General features: G+C 37.7%; 1 protein-coding gene across 1 annotated transcript in view; it reads left to right on the plus strand.

Annotated features, from left to right (window-relative positions):
- Positions 1 to 21,835, plus strand: part of LOC139144960 (integral membrane protein DGCR2/IDD-like) — a 29,700-nt gene extending 7,865 nt beyond the window's left edge. Inside the window, exons 3-8 of the mRNA XM_070715811.1 lie at positions 9,525 to 9,992; positions 11,331 to 11,555; positions 14,006 to 14,140; positions 15,223 to 15,343; positions 15,983 to 16,149; positions 16,885 to 21,835. Coding sequence (XP_070571912.1) covers positions 9,525 to 9,992; positions 11,331 to 11,555; positions 14,006 to 14,140; positions 15,223 to 15,343; positions 15,983 to 16,149; positions 16,885 to 17,045 — 1,277 coding nt within the window. The 3' untranslated portion in view covers positions 17,046 to 21,835. The remainder of the gene's footprint in view (positions 1 to 9,524; positions 9,993 to 11,330; positions 11,556 to 14,005; positions 14,141 to 15,222; positions 15,344 to 15,982; positions 16,150 to 16,884) is intronic.
- The last annotated feature ends 2,376 nt before the right edge of the window (positions 21,836 to 24,211 follow it).

Genomic DNA, 24,211 nt, shown 5'->3' on the forward strand with positions numbered 1-24,211 from the left:
TTTTGTATCTGCTTCCTCATGATTGGTACAGTTCATAATTAGATGATTTAGTTGAAAAGTAACTCAATTTTCTATGGACTGGCAGGTTAAACTGTCTTCTACAAGGTCAGTTTGATTTGAAAGCAAAGCTACATATACTACAAATAGCCTGAATATTTAGAATAATAGTAGATGTATGTTTTCGAAGGATGAAAATTACTTTTTGAACCTGAAATTCTCACATATCCAGAGGTACTGTATTATGAACACAAAAAGATGTTCAACAAAATCTAACTAGGTCAAAGAGGATTAATCTATATGAGTATGGGAAATATAATAGCAAGAAATATGAAGGAAAGATCTTTATGTCAATATATTTTGAAATTTAAAGCAAATTAATTTGGCAGCTGGGTTGACTTATATTTTTGTGTAATATTTTTCTGGGTCGAGTGTTTGCTATTGAACAAAAAAGCTGATTAGATTGTGAAATCGCTAGGGGAACAAATAAGATTTTAAAACTTAATCTTCATTTAGTAATAAAAGCTTCAAGTCTTGAGTGATGAGCTGTTCGTCTGGTGTGACATAAATTACGCAGTAATTAACTGCTTTATGATCATACAATTTGAAGCTATCATCTTGTTGTTGATGCTGGTTTAATATTATTACTGTGAAGTAAAAAAGGGGACAAAAAGTCAGAAATTATCAGAAATTGCTGGGATTTTCAAAACTCTGTATTTGTTTGTGCGATTATCCAAAAATCCACAAATACGGTATACCTGATATTTATGAATGTGTCACAGTTCTGTCAGTGGTACATAACGTAATAACTGTAATTCAAATAAGGGTTTTGGAATATCAGATGTTGTTAGGGGTCGTCAAAAAATGAAAAAATCTGAACAGCAAATATTGCTGAAGGAAACTTGCATTAAGTGGTTTTGAAAAAAAAATATTGCCATGTAGGTAAGCAAAAAAAAATATGAATTTTTTTGGAAAAGTATGCATACTATGGAAAATAAAAATTCTGACAGTTTTTTGTGAAAAATAACATTCTCACGTAGGCATTTGATTACCACTGCTGAAGATCCCTATCTGGTTCTTCCCTCATTTGTGATGGCTGATGGCTTTTATCACATTTATTAGTCAGTAGAAAATGATTACTTTTCAACAAGAGAGTGTGTGACTACTGCACCGATTTTAACAAACCTGTCAAATTTGACATTTGTTTTGTGATTGAAGAAATGAAAAGAGAGTAATCAACTTGCCATGTTTTTGAAAATTAAACTATTGAAAGTACTGGTAGTGCATTGTGAAGGTTTAGTCATTGACATTTTATTATTTTATTAGCTTTCAACATGTTGCCTCCCAGCAAAATCTGTGATCAATAATCTTTGACTCCCATTTCCAAGAAAATTTGTTCAATTTTGCCCTGTTTATGTTATGTATTTCTTGGAAGTAAGTCTAGGTCATTAAAAATATGTCATTTATCATTGCTTGTCATGTTTTGCTTGGAGGCAACATGTTGAAAGGTTGCAAAAAATGGAACAAAGCCAGGGATGCATTTGAAGGGAAATTTTATTGTATCAGGATGCTATCGAACATGATTCAGTGTCATATGTTCAGATAGCTATAATTATATTTTCGATAAAAAAATAGATTGCAATGACAGTTGTTAAACCTTGTAATATAGAACATACTGCAAGCAGGTGTTGATGATGTGGTGGTCGAACTGTCACATTTTGGATCCTGTACATAGATCTTAGGTGATACCAAACCATGTTGAAATACCTACGTACAGTTTGCTGTTATTTCAATATCTAATGTCAGTTGTTGGATGTCAGACTACAAAGCTAATTCAAATTCACCAAATCTGTCAAACTTTCGTGGAATCATGGAGGTGAAAAATTACTGTGTGTGATCTTCATGATTTGTTCAGATGGCACGATAACTGTACTTTAAAATTCTTTCCATGAAATTGTTGATCCATTTTTTGTTCTCAGTAAATGGAATTTGCTTATGTACCTGAATTCATCGGATGTTTCATGGCATTATGAGCCCATTGTAGCAAGAATTTTGGTCAAGAAATTTTCAAAGAATGTCTTTTTAAAATAAAACAGCAGTCTTCCGTAATAAATATTATGAGTATAGATTTTTGAGACCCAAACTCATTCATTCAAGAAGTTGTGTAATTTAAAATCAATATTTCCATTACTGACAAAGACAAGGTAGGAAAGCGAATACTGTCTATTTGCATACAACTGTAATTTCTGACTTGCATTTGATGTGTATGGGAGATCAGTGCTTGCATTGCAAACAAAAAATAAAGTCTAAACTAGTCTAAATGAAATTTTAAAAACCCCAAAAAGGTTTGTATGGTAAATGGCACCTCCGCAGTAAGAGACTTCAGAAAACTGAAATAAATGGTGTAAATTGTATCTTTCTCTGTGGTGCTGGTTCAACAGGTTAATGCTGAAAATTAATTCTGAAAACAATCACAGAATGACATAAACCCTTTTCCTGCCAAGTCCATATTTCACCATCAGGTCAAGATGGTTAAAATTAATGAAACACAACATATTCCATATGGTGTATTTGAACATAATACTGTACATTTGAAGGCTGTTGAAAATATAAATACTGTAAACTTGATTTTTTTGGACTAAAGATGTTATAGCATAACGAGTGAAAATACGTCATGTTTTGGCAGGTATGTGAGAGGTCTGAAATCGGCAGTCTGCGCCCCTAAACTGCGCTAGCGCATTTCAATTTGCGCTATCAATCTGCGCTCCTATTCTGCGCTGTCAAACTGGCGCCCCCATTCTGCGCTATCTATGGAATGTTGTAAGTTTAGTTTTGTAGCTGCGACATTTACGAAACTAACGCGATATAAATCCGTGGCACTTTGCCACAGATTGATAAAGCTGCCAGCCAGATCGTAGGACATGTGGAGGGACCGTGGACATATCAGTGTCGAAATATATTTGTATTTACTTGTAACTTTATAGCTGTCGGTTGCCTCCCACCATCATGCCATTGCCAACACTTTGCAACACTATTTTTCATAATATAATATTAGAAAACTTTTCAGTATTTTCGTAATGTATTTTTAAAAACTTCGAGGTATGTCAGGATTGTCAGGACGACTGGTTATGAGTAACGTAAGATCGAATTTATTTCCGGTACAATCACGACATACATACATTCTGTGGACGGTGGATCCGACACAAAAGATATGTGAGGTAGTAAAAATTAGATGATTTTCTTTCTCGTATAAGGAGGTCGGGAAGTGATCAAGTAGTTTAAAGCTCAAAGTCAAGTTCTGACTAAAATTATGTTAGTATCCCCATGGTTAGACGTTGCTGCTAGTCGACGGCGACTATTTCCCCGAGTCCAACAATGCACAGCAGAGTGAGTGGCAGGGCTGGCGACGCAACCCTGCAACATGGAATGGCACAAGTGGATACAAAATTATGTTTACGTTAGCATCACGATTTTCAACTTCTTTTTTGACAATTTCTTTGTCGATACTGAGAATTTATGCTTATGTTCGCAGAAACGTTTGAACCCGACAGACCATACATGTTCGCAACTTCCGTGATGATTGACAAGTCTACGTCCATGACGTCAGCCTGCCGACGCGGTGGGTGACTTGTCAATGACGTAAGACTGACGAGGTGTGAAGTAGGGTATACGTACTCGGTTTCAAATCTTCAAAAGTATCACTTGAAGTTGATCTTTTTGTGAAAGGAATCTTCTCATATTGTGTTCATTTTAATGTTTCGACATTTGGATATTCTTTGAATTCTACTCACTACATGATATGTTGATAAACTAGTACACTGTTGTTTGTGTCGGAATGAGCAAGTGAATTGAGCAGTTTTTACATCGTCTTTGATTTCCCGACATTTTCAAAAACTAGCCATGTAAGGGAGAGAATAAAGCTTACAACCAGAATATCAAGGAAATCAACTACAAGGGAATCCAGTGTTACTCATATCAGTAAATTACATCATGTTTGTTTCTTGGAAGGTTATGACACATGGATGCACGTCCATGCAGCGGCAATTTTATGAGAGCGGCAACCGTTCATTATTTAATTGTTCAAACTTGTACACACAGTTCAAATTTTGTGAGTAATAAAACTTCCCTACGCATCTATCAGTACATTTTACGTGAACTTATTTTTGTTAGAAAGTAAAATCGTAAGTAAAATCGCAGTTCACAAGGCTTTGGGAGAGGTTACATATGCAATTTTCGACATTCAAAATCAAAAGACGGCCAACGCACTTCGATCAAAGCTCATGCAGTACAAGAGCAGCACGATCTCGTCCCTGATTACAAGATACTAGCAAACATTGATATTTTCACCTTATTTGCGTTACCATACATATAAACGAACTTTAAACGAAATTGCAATCATATCATTGTCGCTACACTGCACGGCGCGGTGACCATGTACAAGTCGGACATTTCAACTCTCGGTAGCTCTGCATGGCAGGGCTGTGTGTTACAGGCGTTACACGGCCTAACGCCGGTAACACACAGCACTGCCATGCAGAGCTAAACTCTCGGGAGACCGGATTTACAATAGGGATAAACTATTAGTTTTACCGCCGTAGAGGCACCTGTCTCATTTACGATATCAATCAGCTATCTCTATAGGTTACTTTATTAAATAAAGATCCATCGTGTGGTAAACAGTGTTACCTGAAATCTGGTAACAGTTGTGTAACAAGCCATCGAATATGTTCCCAGCGAAGCTGATAGTGATTTTGTAGCTCATTCTTTACTATTTTTCATAGTTTTTGGTAGCCGCTAACAGACACTTCGTGTTCGTGTCGGCTACATGGACGATCTGCCCAGCGATAGCCTAAATTCGAGTGAACAACCGTTTTCAAAGTTTTTGGCAAGTGGGGCACAAGACGTCGGAATGGAAGATCACCGTGACGTTTTCAGCAATAGAGTTATTAGAAACATTAGAAACATAGTGGTAGTGCCAGTGGCCACCCCCGGCAGCCAGAACTCTGTAATCTCGCCACTTGCTAGCATTTTTGGGGGTGGTCACGGCACTCTGTGGAATATAGACTTTTGACTAGTAGTAATAAAGTTACCCCTACTTGACCCAAACACCGTGGTGCATGCATGTTGCCATGTATATATTGCTATACCGGAGACGGCAATTTAAAACCGCAACCACATCTTTGCTAAACCTGGTTTAAATCCAATTTTCGAACGTTTAACTAGTAGATTAACTGTATACTGTTGTCTCAACAGTTACAATCTGGTTACCAGAGTTCACAGTCAAGATGAAGATGTCGAAACTTGTGTCAAAAGTCTATCCGATCGAGACCTGTGTGCTGTCGTCGCGCGATGGACATTCACTTGTTCTTGACTCACGTTGTCTACTTCCTGTCTCGCGCGGCAATTTAGCATGTTCTTTGTGAAAAATGATTGTCAAGTTCATGTCAGCGCCGACATCTGTGCAAATGGGACGTCGGTTGTAGTTTTCCTCACGCCGTGTTTTCCTACCTCAGGATGAAACGAACACATCTAACTCTTGACAACATAAAATGTTGTTGTATTTTCTTATAATTAATAGCTTTTGCACCGCGCTGCAAACCTGTCGCCCTTTGTTACAACGGGAGAGATTGATTGACTAGTGTTATCTTTTCAAACTTTATTTATATGTGTTCTTGTACCGATTTCAGCTGATAGTTTGCCATTTTAGTAATATTTCAGGAATTTCCCGGTACGATGTGACCCAACACTTTTCCCCAAAAGAAAGTCCTGCAGTTTTCGTTTTGTTTTGGAGAGAATGTAGGACCGGATTATCGAGCAACGAAAATCGTGGCATGTTGGTCGAGATCAAGCGTCGCAAGCGTCTTGTAAGCGTCTGGAAGTACATTTTCAGGTCACTCGAACTGGTTTACTTCCTTCCTTCCGGTATATAGGGCCACTGCCCCCTCCCTCCGCGCTCCGATCTATATCCGTCAGCCAAGCGTACGTGCAGGATCTACCAATGTACGGTCGACTTTAAGTTGGAATAAGTTAAATTCAGTTCGAACTTATTTTAAATTCTCAGTCAGAACAGTAAGCTCATTCAAAAAGGCTTGGCTAGTAAAAGATTTGAACGAGATCGTGCGCTACGTCATTACCGAATAGATGACCGAATATGTTGAATAAAATACGCGTGTCATCTTCCTTGAGTAGGCCTACGGGGACAGTCGATGAAGCCGTGTCGGTGTGAATAATGCATATTGCATGGAAAGTTTTCGTATTTTCATCGACCGGTCATCCTTTAACGGCTAGTTTTATGCACATATTTGCACTTCAACGAGTTTTAACATTGAAAACCACTAACCGTGGGCCACAGTTCAGCATGACAACACGTACGTCCTAGCTGTTCAGTGCACTCACAATCACATCGATTGTGAACCTGTCAACTAGCGGCCGAGTGAAAGTACAACCTTACTGAACCTGTATGTACACACCTATTTGATTTACAGGGGACTGTCTACTGATTCTACAATATTTATATTTCATCCACAATGTATCACATCCGAGTCAATGAATGAGCCGGACGGGGCAAGGGTTTGTAGAGCGACACAGCCCGTTCGAGGGACGTAAATGTCGGGACTGTTTCAAACCGCGGATACGTGGTTAAGTTAAGTGGTTGTGTCGTTTCTATCACACTCATACATGTAGTTTACATGTTTGGAAAGTCAAAAAAGTACGTAGGTGTATGTCGAGAAGGCAGAATTTTGAAAGGTCAACTCTATCTCCACGTAGGTCTGGCAGCCATCGATGATACAGGACTCGCTACCAGGGTCCTAAATGCAGCTCCCTAAATGCACCTGTAGCACCATATCTCGATCCGATGTCATATCAAAAAATCAAATGATGGAAATAGTGCAATCATAATCAACGTAGTACGTTCTTGTGCTAGTTGGGTCGTTTTCACAGCACATATGGTTTGGAGAAATAGAGAGCGCAAAACAGGGGCGCAGATCGATAGCGCAGAATGGGAGCGCAGTTTGATAGCGCAGAATGGGAGCGCAGATTGATAGCGCAAATTGAAATGCGCTAGCGCAGTTTGGGGGCGCAGACTGCCGATTTCAGACCTCTCACATAGCTCGTTTTGGCTCAATACCGCTTTTACTTACTGGCTGTTGGGGAAGTAATAGTCTTAATACTGTCTGGCAGGAAAAGGGTTAAGCTGTTTGCAAACCCATTTGCAAAATCAATAATTTTGCTTTTTTCCCCCCAGAAAGTTAATTGAGGTAGATGCACCCAATTTGAATTTTCCTGCATTTGGAGATTTTCAGAGAATAGATCTCATACTCACAATTTACATCATAACCCTCATTTTTCTCATGACTAGTTTTCCGATGGTACAAGTTTGACTAAAATGACTGCCTTGTCACGAGTACTGTTACTAAAAGATGACAAAGGGATAGTTCACGTGGAATCTTAAAGATTACCAACCAAAGGAATAACAATCATCGGCGCTAGCGTATAATTTATTTGCCCTAAAACATAGCGCATTTCTACAATAATTGTAAATGCTGCATAGATTGTCTTTCTAACATTTTTTGTCCACCTACCAGATTTCTGTTTGTGTTGTCCAATCTCATGCTTGATTTTCTCATCAATATATTTTGATATTAATTTAAATTATGATTTTCAAATTGATATTTGACTGAGCATATTACTATCAGTAAACTCAGTAGTTGCAAATCATGTCAACCATAAAGTTAGAAGATCGATATTCAAGTGTCGCCATCAAATATTGTAAGTTAAAGCGCAGTGGTCGTCGCGCTGCACGTGCGTGATTTTTTTGTTGATAAACATAAATTTTTGTAAACATAAGTCTTCTCAACTTCAATAGGAGTGAGATGGGAGCAGTCCCCCACTTTGTTAAGGCCTTTGTAAGACTCAACATCATGCAATAGTAAAATATTAAGATCGGAAACGAACTTCAGTGGTGTATTTAAACTCGTGTAGAGCTACGAACATTGAGACACTTCACTAAGCACATTATGTCGCTGAGTTTACTGCACGCAGACACAGTGAACAAAAAGGTTTGATCGCGCGCGATCACGCTGGTTGTACACAATGCTATGTACAGTACAGTGAAAATACATAACTAAAAGGATCAACAATTGCCTATATATGTAGACCAGCAACCAGCACAATGCCTAACACAAAAATTACACTCAAGACCATGATCGGCAAGCCAGAGCAGGACACGGGAGATGTTGTCGGGAGACGGTCACCGCGTTGACGTACACGGATATAGAGAATCCGGTCCCACAACTTACCGGCCCGCTACGACTTGCCCACAACCAACTGTTGATACCATGTCTTACTTCTCCTAGTATTACGTGGTAAGAAATAGTAAAATGACAGGAAACAATAGACAAAACGAGCGGGTTTTCGCAGCATTTGGCAGGAAAATTGCACGGCTACACCGTGCATAGACGTATCGAGAGATCATGTGCCCCGGTCCTGTGCACGGTCATGGCAGTGATCCAACCGCTAGCTGGTATAGGCCTACTACCGGTGCTTGGCAAACTTCGTTGTTGTACCTCCTGATTGCCGGGTAGGTCTGAATTCCTCTTTCAAGTGAGATAACCCCCACATAACAAGAAGACCTATGAAAGGTCCTTCGCTTGACTTGATACCTGTACTCGGAATTCTCGTTTGCACCCCCAAACGGGGTAAACTTTGTAGTTGAGTTGGATTCTCCACAGCCGAGTGTAGCGCGTCATATACCCGGTTTGACACGGACGTTCATACAGACCACGGAACGGAACAGATGCAGAGATGCTTCTTGCTGCAGCGGGCACTGCTCTGCGAGCTGTAGATTTCTGTAGTTTGGGTTGTTGTCTTTGTACTCCTGTCGGGCCTCTTGAAATGAAAGCTCTCGTCCTTGCTAGCGATGTCGAAAACTAGAGCCCAGTCGTTGATAGTCTGTTGGCGTATACATGCGTACGTCTAGCTCTATGGCTCGAGAGATAACAGTAGCCGAGCCCCATCAACTGATTCAAGAAAATCATGAGCAAATGTGATCTCAATCCAGCGTGCAATCATTGTTCAATGTTCAGCAGATATTTAACTTAGATTAATTGACCTTTTATTGCGTGTTACATTTGGATAGTTGGTATGCTTGTGACAGATCAGCCGCCATTTTAACAAGCCGCATATCGCAAACGTTACAATCAACCCGTAACATGTGCGGCGTTCTTGGATTTGTTTACAACAGAGGGGGACCCCCTCAGGAGGATGCGCAGCGCGACGACCACTGCGCTTTAATATTGAAAGACTCTGAAGGCAATACTCAGTACCACACAAAGTAATCATACATCAGTGCTTTTAATTGTCAGAAGCAAATACTAATGAAATACAAATCTGTTGGACACATCCCTGCTAGGTGAGGTAGGGAGTGAATAATTAATCATTGGAATTAACTGTGAATAATGCACATAACTCTGTCTAGAATTGTATATTTGCCAGCAAACTTTCACTGATGATATTTACTTTTACAGGTCAGTGTCCAGATGACTGGCACATCTATAAAGAGACCAAAAGCTGTTACCGCCATTTTTCAACAAAGCTCACCTACCGGGAAGCCCAGGATCAGTGCAGCACCCTGGGTGGTTTCCTGGCAACTGTTGCTACAGACAGTGAGCTGCAGTTCATCTTGAGCAAGCAGTGGGAACCTAACATGCCGAACAACGACCTGGCCCACTACTCGTGGTGGATGGGTTACTATTACCTAAAACACAACGACACGGCCCAGTGGGAAGTTGCTGGGGAGCAGTTCTTAGGGGAGGACGTTGTCCGGGAGGAGGGAGTGTTCCGACACTCCCCCCTGTTCGGGAGAACTGCATCAGATGAAGACGTGAAATTGTGCGGACAGCTGGTGATTGACCAGAATCACAAAGTTGGGGAGTACACTTCACAGTGGTATGTGGAACAGTGCAGCACAAAGTCAGAGTTCCTGTGCAAAAGATGTAAGTACCATAGATTGGATGGTGTCAGGGTTGTTCGTGGGTAGTTTGTAGAAATGGTTTAGACTAGAGAGCAGATATGATCACAAGGTCTTCACTGTTGTTCTTTGTCATCCATCAATTAAAGACAATAATAAGCCTAAATTGCCAAGCTGTTAATGTGTACAGGAAAAAATGAAAGATCGCCGATAAAGTGTCATGGACATGGAAACTTTTATCGCAAGAAAAGGGACTAAAATTGAAATAAAAATTGCCAAGATTCAATTCTGAGTGGTTGCTATGTGCTATGCATATATCATTGAGTAAATATATATTAGATGGTGCTTAGTTTACTCAAAGTATCTACATTTTCTTTCAGAAGAAAGAGATTAAACTTACAGATTGGATTAAAAAAATTGTCTAAGATGTATTTTGACTTTAAATTATTTTATTCGGCAGAGTCAATTTAAAAAGTACTGACAATGTGCAGTGGCTCGGAAGGTTTTATCTGATTGATAGACTGTGTTATTTTAATAAAATACAGCAACTTAAGGGCTGTTCTCTACCTGTTTTGCTGTTTGAAAATAATTCGATAAGAATGATGAGTTCCAGCAAACCAATTGGTTAAAAGCTACCGAAACGCTGCACATTAGCCCGAAAAGTGAAACTCAGACATGCTTTTAAGTACCAAATAAAACATAAGCTATTACACCGTAAGTGAGGCTACCCACAATTCTCCATGATCTGCACACACGGAGATCACTCACTGACCTGAAGCAAATTTCTTCTGTACACAGAACAACTCGGGCCATATTTCAAAATTCTGGCAAATAGTTCTGATAATCATAATTTTCTGTTTTCTCACTGTGAATAATGAGAAGATCAACTCCTTTTCCGCGGAGGAGATAGCAATTTTGTAATTTTGTCAACATAGATTTTTGACAGCCATACACAATATTTTCAAGGAAACTAAGGGAATAAGTTGCATCTGTGTTGGCAAAAGAAAGGGTATTGATTTTTTAATACTCGTTACAAAGGAAATTTACATGTCTGACAGGTGGTATTATGAGACCATCTTAGTTGCTGATAACTTTATCTTGAAAAGTGTGCATTTTTAGCACCTCCAAACATCGACTTCTCATTCAATTTACTCTTGAATTTTAAACATAATCAATAATTTTGGAACATAGTTTTAACAATAATCCTGAACTTAAATTGTAAGTTAAAAATTGTTAAGAAACTGATAAAATTGAAAAAGCCTTTAGCAAAAAAATCTGAGTGAACAAATCAAGGGGAATTGTGGGTAGTCTCACTTACTGTGTATTAGAGACAATAACAGTCTTTACTTTGTTATGCTTTCAGCGGTGTCATCTTCACACTGCATAGATCACCGTGGCAGCCATGTTCACGAAGGTCACAGGTTCACGCCAAATGGCAGGGATCCCTGCGTTAACTGCACTTGCTACCAGGGCGAAGCAGTCATGTGCAGTGCGGCCTTGTGTGCGGGACCGCCAAACTGTCAGAACTTCATCCAAGATCCGTACAAGTGCTGTTCCTTCACATGTATTGACAGTGAATATCCACAAGGTATAAAATTATGGAATCTTTTTCTAGGCCTTTCAAAGTTTTGAAATAATGGTGATAGTTACAATAATTGTCACTATCATCATTATTATTATTATCATCATCATCATCCAATATTATGGGCCACATCTCTGATACAAGTGATATAAGAACATATCCAAGGCTTGAATCTAATCAGAAGGAAAGATGGTAGGAGGTGGCACGGAGAGATATCATTTTTTTGCTGTCAGAATAAGAGATATAAATAGTTATATCTGTGTGTATCTTGGACTTTAAAGCCCCAATAGCTGCTAATTTTATGCATTATTTTCATGATTTTAATTTCAAACCAAAGTTGGTTCATGTAAATGTGTTGATTGAAGGACGTGTATTGAAGTATCACTGCTCACTTATTCGAACCATGCTACGTTTTAAGAGGCTTAATAATAAACGGGTGCCGCACCCATAAAATGGCGCCACCACAGGAAAATACAAAAAAAAAAGTATTTCCTACACATACACATTGTGATTATACCAGAAACAAGCATGATGCCATTTATTTGTATGCACAACACTTGATGACCAACATTTCGTTGTTTTAATCTTTATTTTCTCTTTCATATGATTAATTTTTGAAAATGGCACGAAATCTCAAATGACGTTAAGACCTCTGAATTTACATGCCACTTTGACAGTCATGGCAGAGTTATACACTTTTTTAGTCTCTAATGGGTCTTATTCAAATAAAACTCTTGGAAAACTAAGGATATTTTGAGATCGGTTTGCCAAACATTTGCAGCTATTGGGCTTTAATCTGCATGATCAAACGTGATAATTCCCTATTATCACAATAGTTGTGTTATTAGTCCCCACGGACATCGTCCGAGGGGACTTATAGGTTTGGTCATGTCCGTGCGTGCGTGCGTCCGTCCGTGCGTCCGTCCGTTCACGCAGATATCTCAGAGACGCCTGCAGCGATTTCATTCAAACTTGGTACAAGGATTACATCATATGTCATACAGATGCACGTCGATTTGTTTCCTGATACGATCCAATATGGCTGCCAGGCGGCCATTTTATTACGATTTTTTCATGTACAGAGCAATAACTCAGGCATGTTTCAACTGATTTATTCAAAGTTGATACAAGGACATTGACCAATGTCATAGATATGCACTTTAATTTTTTTGTGATACGATCCAATATGGCTGCCGTGCGGCCATTTTGTTACGATTTTTTCATGTACAGAGCCATAACTCAGGCATATCTCAACTGATTTTATTCAAAGTTGGTACAAGGACATTGACCTATGTCATACATATACACGTAAATTTGTTTTGTGATACGATCCAATATGGCCGCCAGGCGGCCATTTTATTATGATTTTTTCATGTACAGAGCCATTACTCAGGCATGTTTCAACAGATTTTATTCAAAGTTGGTACAAGGACATTGATCAATGTCATGGCCATGCACATCAATTTGTTTTGTGATACAATCCAATATGGCCGCTGTGCGGCCATTTTGTTACGATTTTTTTAATATACAGAGCCATAACTCAGGCATATCTCAACCGATTTTATTCAAAGTTGGTACAAGGACATTGACCTATGTCATACACATGCACATTGATTTGTTTTGTAATAACATCCAATATGGCCGCCGTGTGGCCATTTTATTACGTTTTTTCATGTCCAGAACCATAACTCAGACATGTAACAAGCGATTTTATTCAAAGTTGGTAAAAGGAGATTGACCAATGTCATACATATGCACGTTAATTTGTTTTGTGATACGATTCAATATGGCTGCTGTGCGGCCATTTTGTTATGATTTTTTCATGTACAAAGCCATAACTCAGGCATATCTCAACCGATTTTAATCAAAGTTGGTACAAGGACATTGACCTAAGTCATACATATGCACATTGATTTGTTTTGTGATACGATCCAATATGGCCACCATGTGGCCATTTTATTACCATTGTTTCATGTCCTGAACTACAACTCAGACATGTATCAAGCGAATTAATTCAAAAGTATTTTATCACAGACCTTAAATGAAGAGGACTCTATCCTCTCTGAGGGCCTGTAATCAAAGTACCTATTAACAAGTGGGGACTGTGTCATCAACGATGACTTGTTCTGTATAAAAAAAAACGTGATTTCCAAATACAATTTGAATGAGCCACAGAAGTAAGTTTGCTTCAAGCGTGTTGTAAGATTGATTGTGAAGTTAAGGTTTGTTAATGATATAGATGTGTGAACTTGGTTTCCAAATAATATTTTACAATTTTATCAGAAAAAAAGATAACCCCAGGGTTTCTTCAGTTGTGATGTCAGTTGATGTCAGATTTCCTTTGATGTTACAGAAAATTGCAAACTCGTCATTAATGTTTCTTTCCACCTCACTGCTAATAGTTATATCATTTCTTTTAATTTTCTGTCGTATTTTTTGATCGGTTGTTTTTCCAGAAGAACTCTTTGATTTCAGTGACAGCATGCGATGGGTGTTGACCTCGGCAACATCGTTTCTCATTCTGGGACTGCTGCTGTTCATGGTTCATCGAATCCGTCAAAGAAGAATGGCTTTAATTCATTACACTTCAAGTGAGTATTTGTAGTCTTCTCCATTGCCAGTTCACTGACGATATAGTCTAGGGGAACTTTTCAAGTTAGCTTTGTCCCTATTTATGTCTATGTCTCTCCACCTGAATCAGTTTCATTCATATTCACCATGGGGTACACATGCAGCAGGCAATGTGTCAGAGGTTTTAAGTGTTTCAAACAGTTTCATCTGTTAAAATATTTCTCTTTGTCATTGGACATTCTATACTTTACTGAACCATTGTGAATGGACAGATCTTGTGCTACCGTAATATCGGGTTTTAATTAAAAGTGAACAAATCTAAACCAGCCAATATTTGATTATGCCTTTCCTTATGAACACACCAATCATGTTGAGCTTTATCAGAGCAAAGAGAGGGGAAGAAAAGATTTTCAGGGCCTTGCTGTTGTTCTGATTAGCTTTCTTTGAGGTGCAGTCGACCTGAATACCCAGGCCATTGTGTATCATTGAGTCTGTCTTGGTTATCATATGCAGGTTTTACTGGGTCAAAAAGTTCCAAGGTCGTATTACCATTGCTGTGTGTTCTAATGTTGAAAATAGACAGACAGAAGTAGTCTCAAGAAAACAGTTATTCACCTAAACTCTGAATAAAATCTGCTTTTTTCTTGTGTTCTAATTGATGTGCAATCACAAGAAGCAACATGTGTTCAATGATGTACAATATCGTACCTAAAGTAGAGGGTTTTCATAGTTTTTAGTATATTGTATTTGAGTATGTCCATAAAGTGAACAAATATCATAAATATTAACTTAACCCTCTCACCACCATGGTTTGACCCAAACCCATTTTTATCAATGGTGATTCTGGACCTGTCCACAGGAAACTGGGGGTGAACAGGTCTTGCAAACTTAATTACTGACAGTTTGCCATAATAATGCTTCCACAATATTACACAGAGGACAGTGGCCACCATTGTCTGATATCATCTTATGGTACTTATATAGGTTTCATAGAGCTTACGTACAGTAAATCCACAATAAGGTCTATCTAGTGGTAATGAAGGTACTGTGACATCATATCGAACTGACAAGTTTGATTACATTAATTTTTCTGTCTCTTTAGGGAGTGGTTTCCGATCAAGGTCTGGAGGAATGAGATTGAATTCAGGCTCCGCTCTGACCCCATCTTCCCCTATGGATGAAATAGATGCCGGCATTTATCCGGAACCGCCGCCACCGTACAGGTAAATAAATTCATTTTAGGGACATATCAGTTGCAAAATGAAATTCATTCCTTATCAAAACTCTTCCAACAGTTGAAACTTCCACAAGTACTGATGCAAGCCACAGTCGTATATATGAGAGTGAAAGTAAAAGTTAAGTTAACTTTGCTGAAACCCCTTTCCACACTAAACAACTCTGTTTCATCATCTGAACTTATGCAACAATTTGAGATGGTCCCTTACACTGTGACTTAGTATTAATTTTGTTGTATGTAAATTATTGATTTTTCGTGGACTTTTAATTTTGCTATTGTGACGTTTGAGATGATTTCAATTGAATGTAAAGTCATTGATTTGCCAGTAAACCAATAGAATGTACTGTTCTTGAGTATTTTCACAGTGATTTAACTAATAACAGATTTCATTTTAGAGGGAAAATTGATATATTAAATACCAGTGAATAGTTTTATAGTACTGTTACCATTTATGCAACATCAAGAGAAAGAAGTCATCCATCGTTTCCTGCATTTTTCAGACAAACTTTCCTTGATATGTAGCATCAGTGTTTTTGAAAACTATAAAATAACATGATCATTCCTTTAACTTCTTAGGATCTCTCATTGCCACAAATCAGAAAAATATTATTTTTTCCATTTTCAGTCTGTACAAGCCACCATCTCCAAATGAGGAGCCTCCTCCACCGTACGACACAACTCTACTGCTTGATAATGACAGTGCCCCCAGCACCCCTGTCAGTACCACAGATCAAAATGCATCTTTACTTGAGGCTGCTGGTAGTAGTGCTCCTCGAACAATCATGAATAATGGTGAGTATCATTTATGCTGTGCTATTACTCCATCAGTGAGTTGTACCCAGAGTCATTTCGTGAAAAAAACAATGAGATACTAATGTTAACAGACCAATAGTAAACAGTTTTGAGGAATGAAGGTGTCCCACACAAGTATTTGTCTCATGTTACGCCAAGATCCAATCAGTCAAGCTCTGTATACACATACGCTCTTTTACACAATGCAAAATAAGAGTCTTAAGGTGTTGATGGAGAAAATATTGGACAGCGGGAAATCCGAACTTTATAACTGCCAGGTTTTAAAATCTCTTACAGCCAAGGCTGCAATGGCTGAGGGAGAATAACGACAATTATATACCACTCATTTAATTCCTAATAAGATGTTATATGTACATCTTGAGATTAGCTCTATTTCTTCCTGTGCTGTTGTTATTTGGACAAAAGTTGGGCAAGGATGTTGTATTCAGATCTATTGCACGAGCGTAGATGGTGCTGACACCATATTGTTACACATAGTTATAATCAAGATGTAAGATATAAACAATGGTAGAGTAAAACTTGCATGAGAAACTCATACCAGCCTTGGTAAACCTTTCCTCCCCATATCCTTCATAAAAAGGTCCAAATCAACCACTGAGAACATTTGGATTGTACCATGTTCAAAGTGTGAAAGGGGTCGACCAGCTTACACTGTGTTATTTCATGGCTGGGTCACCAGTATTCATCATGCAACCGTTGTTTGTACTCCTACAGCCCTGTCCTCGGCAGACCCAACCGCTGAGGCCAGCGCGGGCACAGCAAGCAGCCTGAGTGTCAACAGATGTGCTGACTCCCCTACAGAAGAGAGAGAGAATGTACCAATGTTGCCGACTGAGTCTGAGAACCAAAATAGATCAACAGAACCCGTGGCATGAATGTACATTATCAAAGAGCAAATCATTCCCGTCTCCTAGAGAAAGTTTTCTACAAATAAAACTTCTGGCCGCATACAGATTTGTTTGTTGATTACAGTAGCTGTAAGATGTATAAATGAGCATTAACGCTGAGCTGTATCACACACGTCTGTAATCCCTCAGATCAGAAACTTTTTTCCTCCACAGTGACAGATTCGTTGAAGCAGTAGTTTTCCATCAGAACACTTAAAATACAAAACTTTTGATCTTTTTTGCTTGGTGTTCACATTTCTTCACATTGTTAGTATAAGATGTACAGAATATTGACTTTATGAGAGTAGTTACTCATAAATTCTGTTAATGAATTTACACTGCGCTTCAGATTGTTAAATGCAACTGTATTAGATTTACGCCACAGGAAAAGGGCTAGTCTAATTTCAGCACTGGTTTAAACACATTTACTTGTAGTTATTTTTTTATTTTTTTATCATGATTGCTTGCTGTTGCTAATAACCAAAGCAGCAATATTTCCACACCTGTCTCTGGCAATGTCGCATTGCCTTTTCTGAAAAATTGTGCATTATTCAAAACTGGATGGGTGAATGTTTTGAATGTTTTTGAGGTTATGTGATCATGATGCAGTGTTTATATGATAATGCAGAATGGGTGCACAGCCCCTGAAATACATGTTATTGTGCAATCTTCATGTTGATGAAACGAGTGACTGAAAGAATTATCAGATATCCACTGAAAAAGTCAGGGAGTCAGTTATATGCAACCAGTTACAGTCAAACCACCAACAGCAGCCAGCAGCATCTTTGTGATAATCTACTTTTGGTGTCACAGTCAAGTCCTCCCCGCAATGAGGAGCAAACACAAGCTTTGCAACAGGCGAGTTAAAAGTCACAATTTTTGCAGCGTTTGCCAATGTATGTTAAGGAAACATTTGACGTCGACAAATTTGTTTTTTGATCACAGATGCAATCTTACCAACCCTCTAGATTGTTCCACCAGGGGCATCACTTAATGGTGCAACCATCACACAGCAGTCGCGTGCAATAAAAATGACAACGTTTGTCGGGTTGCATGGCTTAAAAACTTGTTGATACACAAATCACCTGAAATGTATGCACTAACTACTTACATTCACTGTAATGCTAGGTTGCTGTCGTAGGCAATGTGTCGTGTGTCACTGGCCACGGAATGGTTCCAAAAGGAAACGTTTGATCATTTTGAAACTTAAACAAAAATTTGGCGCAATCCAGAACACACATCCCATGGCAGAGGAAGGGTGAAAAGACTGTCATAAAAACTGAAAACTGTGAGATGTATAGTAAATCATTGTTGACATTGCATTTCTGTGTTGCCCTGCTGAACACTAAGATTAACAAAGGTAAATTTGTGAACACAATTTTTCTTTTATTTCATTTGATTGGCTTCATCTGTAAATAGACATTTCAGATTTTTCCTAGTTATTACGGTAAGAATATTTTCTTGATACCAAGTAAATGTATTACACTGTTCCTTTTCTCTTTAGAAGAGAAAGGTTTAATGAGAGCAACTCACATTTTTACAGCTTAGTTTCAGCGTTTTTCTTACGAAACTGAAGTACTTTTTCCTTTCTTCAGAGGAAAGCATTGTTGACATCATAAATAGTATGTGCTGGTTTTGCTTTCAAATCTGCAGTTTCAGTTGCCAGATTGGAAAGTTGGGTCAAAAGTTCAAATGTGATGTACACAGATGCCCTCCTATGGTCATTCCTGTCAACTGATGAATTGAAGACTTAACTATTTGGTGTTCATTAATTGAAGAATACTGTAATTCATTGCATTAATTTATTAAAGTGGGCGCAGTGTCATTCGAACCAAACTCATCCAACACATTTCTTGTTATGAAATTTTATAAAACACTGATATTTCTTGTTTTTCTGTTGGACTTCTAAATTTCTGAAATCAGCACATTTTAAGTGTAGGAGTTGTAGTTATTCAACCCTAACAACAGTTGCTACGTTGCCTGCTGTATGTACAAGAGAGTAAACACTGCATACTACTGTCATTCAGAAGACGTGGACATATGACCTTTGACATACATTGCCAATGTGGTCATTCCTTCAAACAATGAATGGAGCACTTTACAATTTTCTGAAATTTCAATCATTGCTAATGGAATTGTCTGTCTATTACCGCATTGCTCACTGGAATGTACACAGTGGTTGCAGCTGAAGTTCCTGTGTACACAGTTCCATGAAAGTGAATTATTCAGCTTCTTTCTCATTCACAGCTAGTGTTTCCTTCCATCATGGAAATGCTCTATCTACTTTAAAGCATATTACACATAGAATCAGACTCGTGTACCATAACGCCCTCACATACACTCATACAGACAGCTACAACCAGTAACACGTAACTTTGCTAACACCAACATAAAGCACGCTTCTGTGTCAGTCTCTGTCTATCTGTCTGTCCCTCTATCTGTCTCTCATCCCTTGTCTTTAACTCACTCTGGACTCTTAGTCTGTTTCACGTAAAAACAGATCTGTGCATACAACTTCAGCGCAACTCAACAGCAACATAAACAACACTGTTCTTTTCATAATTTTTCAAGATTTTTGTCTTGATTTCTTCAAATGCTGCCAACAACAGACACATATATCAATGGCAAACATCTGAATGAAGGTATTAAGAGAATACTAGTTTCACATTTGTGTGTACCGTCAAAACTATTTTGTATATTAGCTGAAAATGATGTAACATAAGGTAATTTACATACTTCTCTCCCCCTACCCCTCCATTGCATACAATAGAATAATCCATTCTGTCACATCTTTGGAATGTTCCACGATAGGGGGGTGAATGGTTTTGTTTCCATGAAATGTAAGAATTGTAACTTTAGTTGACACTTTGATCAAAGACTTTTGAAATTGAAATTTGTTTTGTCTGAGTGTTGTACAGGCAAGATTGTGTAGTAATGCTATATCATATTTTGTCAAGTGTCATTTTTCTAAATAATATATACTACTATGTTGACAACTCTAACTTCTGAAGAGAATTTCCATAAAATGTGATTAATATGTCAAGTATTGACCATCATAGCTGGAACAGGGTTTTGAAAAAATAGTGGCATCCTTTAAAAGACTGTTAGTGTCAATTCATATTGGTTTCACAAATGTTCCAATGAACAAAAGTATGATTTGCCTTAAGTTTTCCATACCAACAATTCATATTGGCATGAAATTAGCTGGCTGTAATTATTTGTGTAACCCATGGCTCCACTCTGAAACGTTGTCCTGCACCCCAATATGGCCTTGTAGATTGACCTCTCAGGTCAAAACAGTAAACTTGATGACAAATGCAATTTCTGTCTGTAGTTGTTGATATTCAATGTGGCAAAAGTCATGGTCAATGTTACAGTGTGTTGATATGATCTCATTGGTCAGTTTTCCCACCTTTGAGATCCAATAAATGCATTTTCAGCACCTGATTGGCCATCTTTTTGCACATCCGAGCTGATTGGCCATTTTTTTGCATATCTAATTGGCCATCTTTTTTCACATCCGAGCTGATTGGCCATCTTTTTGCACATCCGAGCTGATTGGCCATTTTTTTGCATATCTAATTGGCCATCTTTTTTCACACACCAGTGGTTCTCTGTGATAAATATACCTAATAAACATGTTTAAACTATGTCTGCATCATAGATTAGAAACTAAATATAAAGGTGGATCAAATCATGCAATGGGGCAAGGCCAAGGGTAGTTGACCCCACTGACACTTAGAGGTGAAATATGTACCATAGATTTTGTGATTTTTGGACAATTTTCAGACTTGATCTAAACATTACTTGCATAAATGTTATGTTGCATAAACGTATAACTGTTATTTGTGAAATCTGTTATGTGAGATTTATCAATTTTTTCATATTCAAATTTTGCATTTATAATGCTTTGGAAACATTTGATGTAAATTTAATGCATTGTAAAGTGGGATGTTTAACACTTTCATATATTATGTATCAAAGTAGTTTAATATGGTGCAACAGTTTTTCTCTTAACTAAACAATAATATGGCTGAAATTTTTTAAAAATTGTTCCATGTTTTACAATATTACTTCCTTTTGCCCCATGTTTCACTGGTATTAGGTGCAACATAAACCGTTGAGAGAAACCGTTTTTCTCAAGGGTCTGTGGGTGCAAGCACACTGTTGAAAACAATATGTTTTGCACCATTGTTTGGGCATGGAAAGGTAACACAGCTGATTTTACATCAGACAAAAAAACTCACTGAGTTTCAGTAGGTATTTATGCCAATTTTGGATTATTTCACCCTTATTTTCTCATACTGTAGTCCAAGTTAACAATAGAAAACACCTGGGTCGTACCAGTATTCATTTGGTGAAAGGGTTTGAGTCATCAAGCATGTTACCTGCCATGCACTGTGCATTGGTGTATTTTCCAAGTAAATTGCAGTCGCTGGTTAAATGTATGTCACAGAGAAGTCTTGCAGGATTTGAAAGCTTATCTTTTCATGTTTTATTTTTCATCCAAGTCTGCATAGGGATGTTGTACCATTGCTGTGGGTAAAATCCAAACAATTACCAGAAATGCACAATATGTAGGAATGACTTTCATCAGTATACTACTTGATGAAGAATAAGGAGTTAGAGAAAATAAGGCAATTGGGATTATTTCACATGCTGTTAGACAGTTTGAATTTTGCTGAACGTATTATGAACCCACTCATCCAGAAATACAATGTATCTTTCTATATGTTACATTATCTGTGAATAAATGTTTTTTTTTGCTTTGTACGTAATATGTGTGTGACAATTCAGTTCAGTTATAATGATATTATTCCTGCCATTGGCCGTACAGTATTGTAACCCAATCACCTGTAAGCCTAAGAACAAGATTAGACTTAAAAAAGTAATGGTTAATTGGAGATGAGCCCTGGCTTGGTGCATGACAGCTTACTATACAAAGCATTGACTCTATACTTTTTTCTGGTGGGATTTCTGGGGAGGGCAAAAGAGTACACATTTTGCCAAATGCTAATGTCAAAACAGATTTTATTCAAAATGATGCAAAATTATTTGTATGTTTGGTCAAAGGTTATGCGAGTTAAAAAGAAAGAAAAAATCTACAAAAATACACAACGAGTTGAGGAAAGGGGGTTAAAAAATAACCCAGGTGCATATGTCTACCCTTCCAGCAGGGGTTCTCCTTTGAAATCTATGATAGATTAGAGTTGGGAACACAAATTCATATTGCATTCTGATTGTTAACTCTCTGATTCAGTGTTTTCCATAGGGAAAACGTGTCTATCATTGGCCTAATGCATTTTAGTAACAAATTTAGAAATATCAGACTTTCTCATTTCTAACACTGATGGCACTGTTCAGGTACCAAGGGAATCAAACTCACATTTTTCTTTTGAATGGTGGAGATGGCTAGTAGGGCAAATATGATACATACATATATATATATATATATATATATATATATATATATATATATATATATATATATATATATATATATATATATATATATATATATATATATATATATATATATATATATATATATATATATATATATATATATATATATATATATATATGTATATATTTATTTATCTGTCCGTTACTTGGAGAGACATGGTGTTGTGTAATATATTTCATGACAGACAACTTTTCATCTGAACTTAAAGTGTTGAAATTACTCTTCTCTCTATCACTTAGTTGATAAGTCAAGGATATAATACAACTTAACTGATAGCCCGTGGTCAAACACATTTTTGTCATCTTTAGAAAAGCAAACTGAATCTCGAAGAGATATTTTTTTTAAACATCCACATCGCAAATAGTATTTTTTAGAATTTTTTTTGCCATCAGAAAACGTAAATTACATGAAATTACTTACTGTAGTATACGGTATCGAAGCTTGTATGATGCGTTGTTGAGTTAGATTTGCACGGGAATGGTGGTGGCGATAGTATATAATTAAATTAGTTGTGACCTCTTGTAACAAGAGCGCGTTCGGTCGTTCTGCGCCATCTTCTCATCATAATGTATGTTTCTCGACGTGAAAGTTAGTGTAAATAGTTATAACTGGGTTTTCTTATTTAAAATCATTTGCAGCAGTTATTGCTCGGTTGCAAAGTAATCTTGGCCTTCTTGTCAAAATTATGAGGCAGTGGGCCAACCTATTAACGGAACAACTTTAAATACATACTTTGGTAGATATTTTTTCCGATTAAACACAGAAGTTGACATCATTAGAACTGCTTTCTTATAACCCTTCTCTCACATTGACTTTGTTTCAAAGAAGGTGAAGATAATTGCCAAAGAAAAGTGATGCTACCAGAGACCAACAGCCGCCCTGTTTGCCTTGTTTAAGCTCAATCGTCAAATATTTTCTAGTTGGAAAATTCATAGCCTGTTTCCATTTATATTGAGTTATAGGAGAGAGACCTTCTCGACTCAGAGTTTTCCGCAATCGGTAGTTGATGAGTTATCGCTAGAAAATGTGGTCCCTTTCAAAGAAGCTGAGTCGAGTATTCAGCCGTGTGAGGGCGTTCTTGGGAAACCTAACAAAAAAATTTCCGCCGGAGCGCACGAAGTTCCCATATTGACAGAAATTTCCCGTTATTTCTTTTGAAATTCAAATTAGTAAACTTGAATTGCAAATTTAGCTGATATTCAAGGATGCTATCGACCCTTTCAACATACAGCCGCCTACTAGGTCAATTTTTAGATGAAAGCCTCCACACGTAGGCAAACTTTAATCCAACAAAAATCTAAGAGAATTACATTCTTTCTAGAAGATTGAACTACGAAACAATTGGGAATCGGCTCAATATTTTCCCAAAATCAAAGCATGGCATGCGTAAAACTCTTTTACTCCCTTGATGAACTTGAGAAGTTGATGACTGACCCTAAGTGACCCCATGTCAATCCAAAGTGCGGCAATTGTTTGTCTTGGTTTTTTTTTGTAATCAGTCTAAACTTTTTCCGATACCAGTGGAACCTTTGTGGTAATTAGTTCACTGTCACGCGGTGTGCTTTCATATTACCCACGAAGATAATTATAAGCATACAATTGACGATAAGTTGAAAAAGTGTATGTGACCCTGCTATGATTTATGCAAGCTTTTGATTTGTATCAAATTTTCGTAAATGAAAAGATA

Source organism: Ptychodera flava, chromosome 12 (genome assembly GCF_041260155.1).
Source record: "Ptychodera flava strain L36383 chromosome 12, AS_Pfla_20210202, whole genome shotgun sequence".
Classification (NCBI taxonomy): domain Eukaryota; kingdom Metazoa; phylum Hemichordata; class Enteropneusta; family Ptychoderidae; genus Ptychodera; species Ptychodera flava.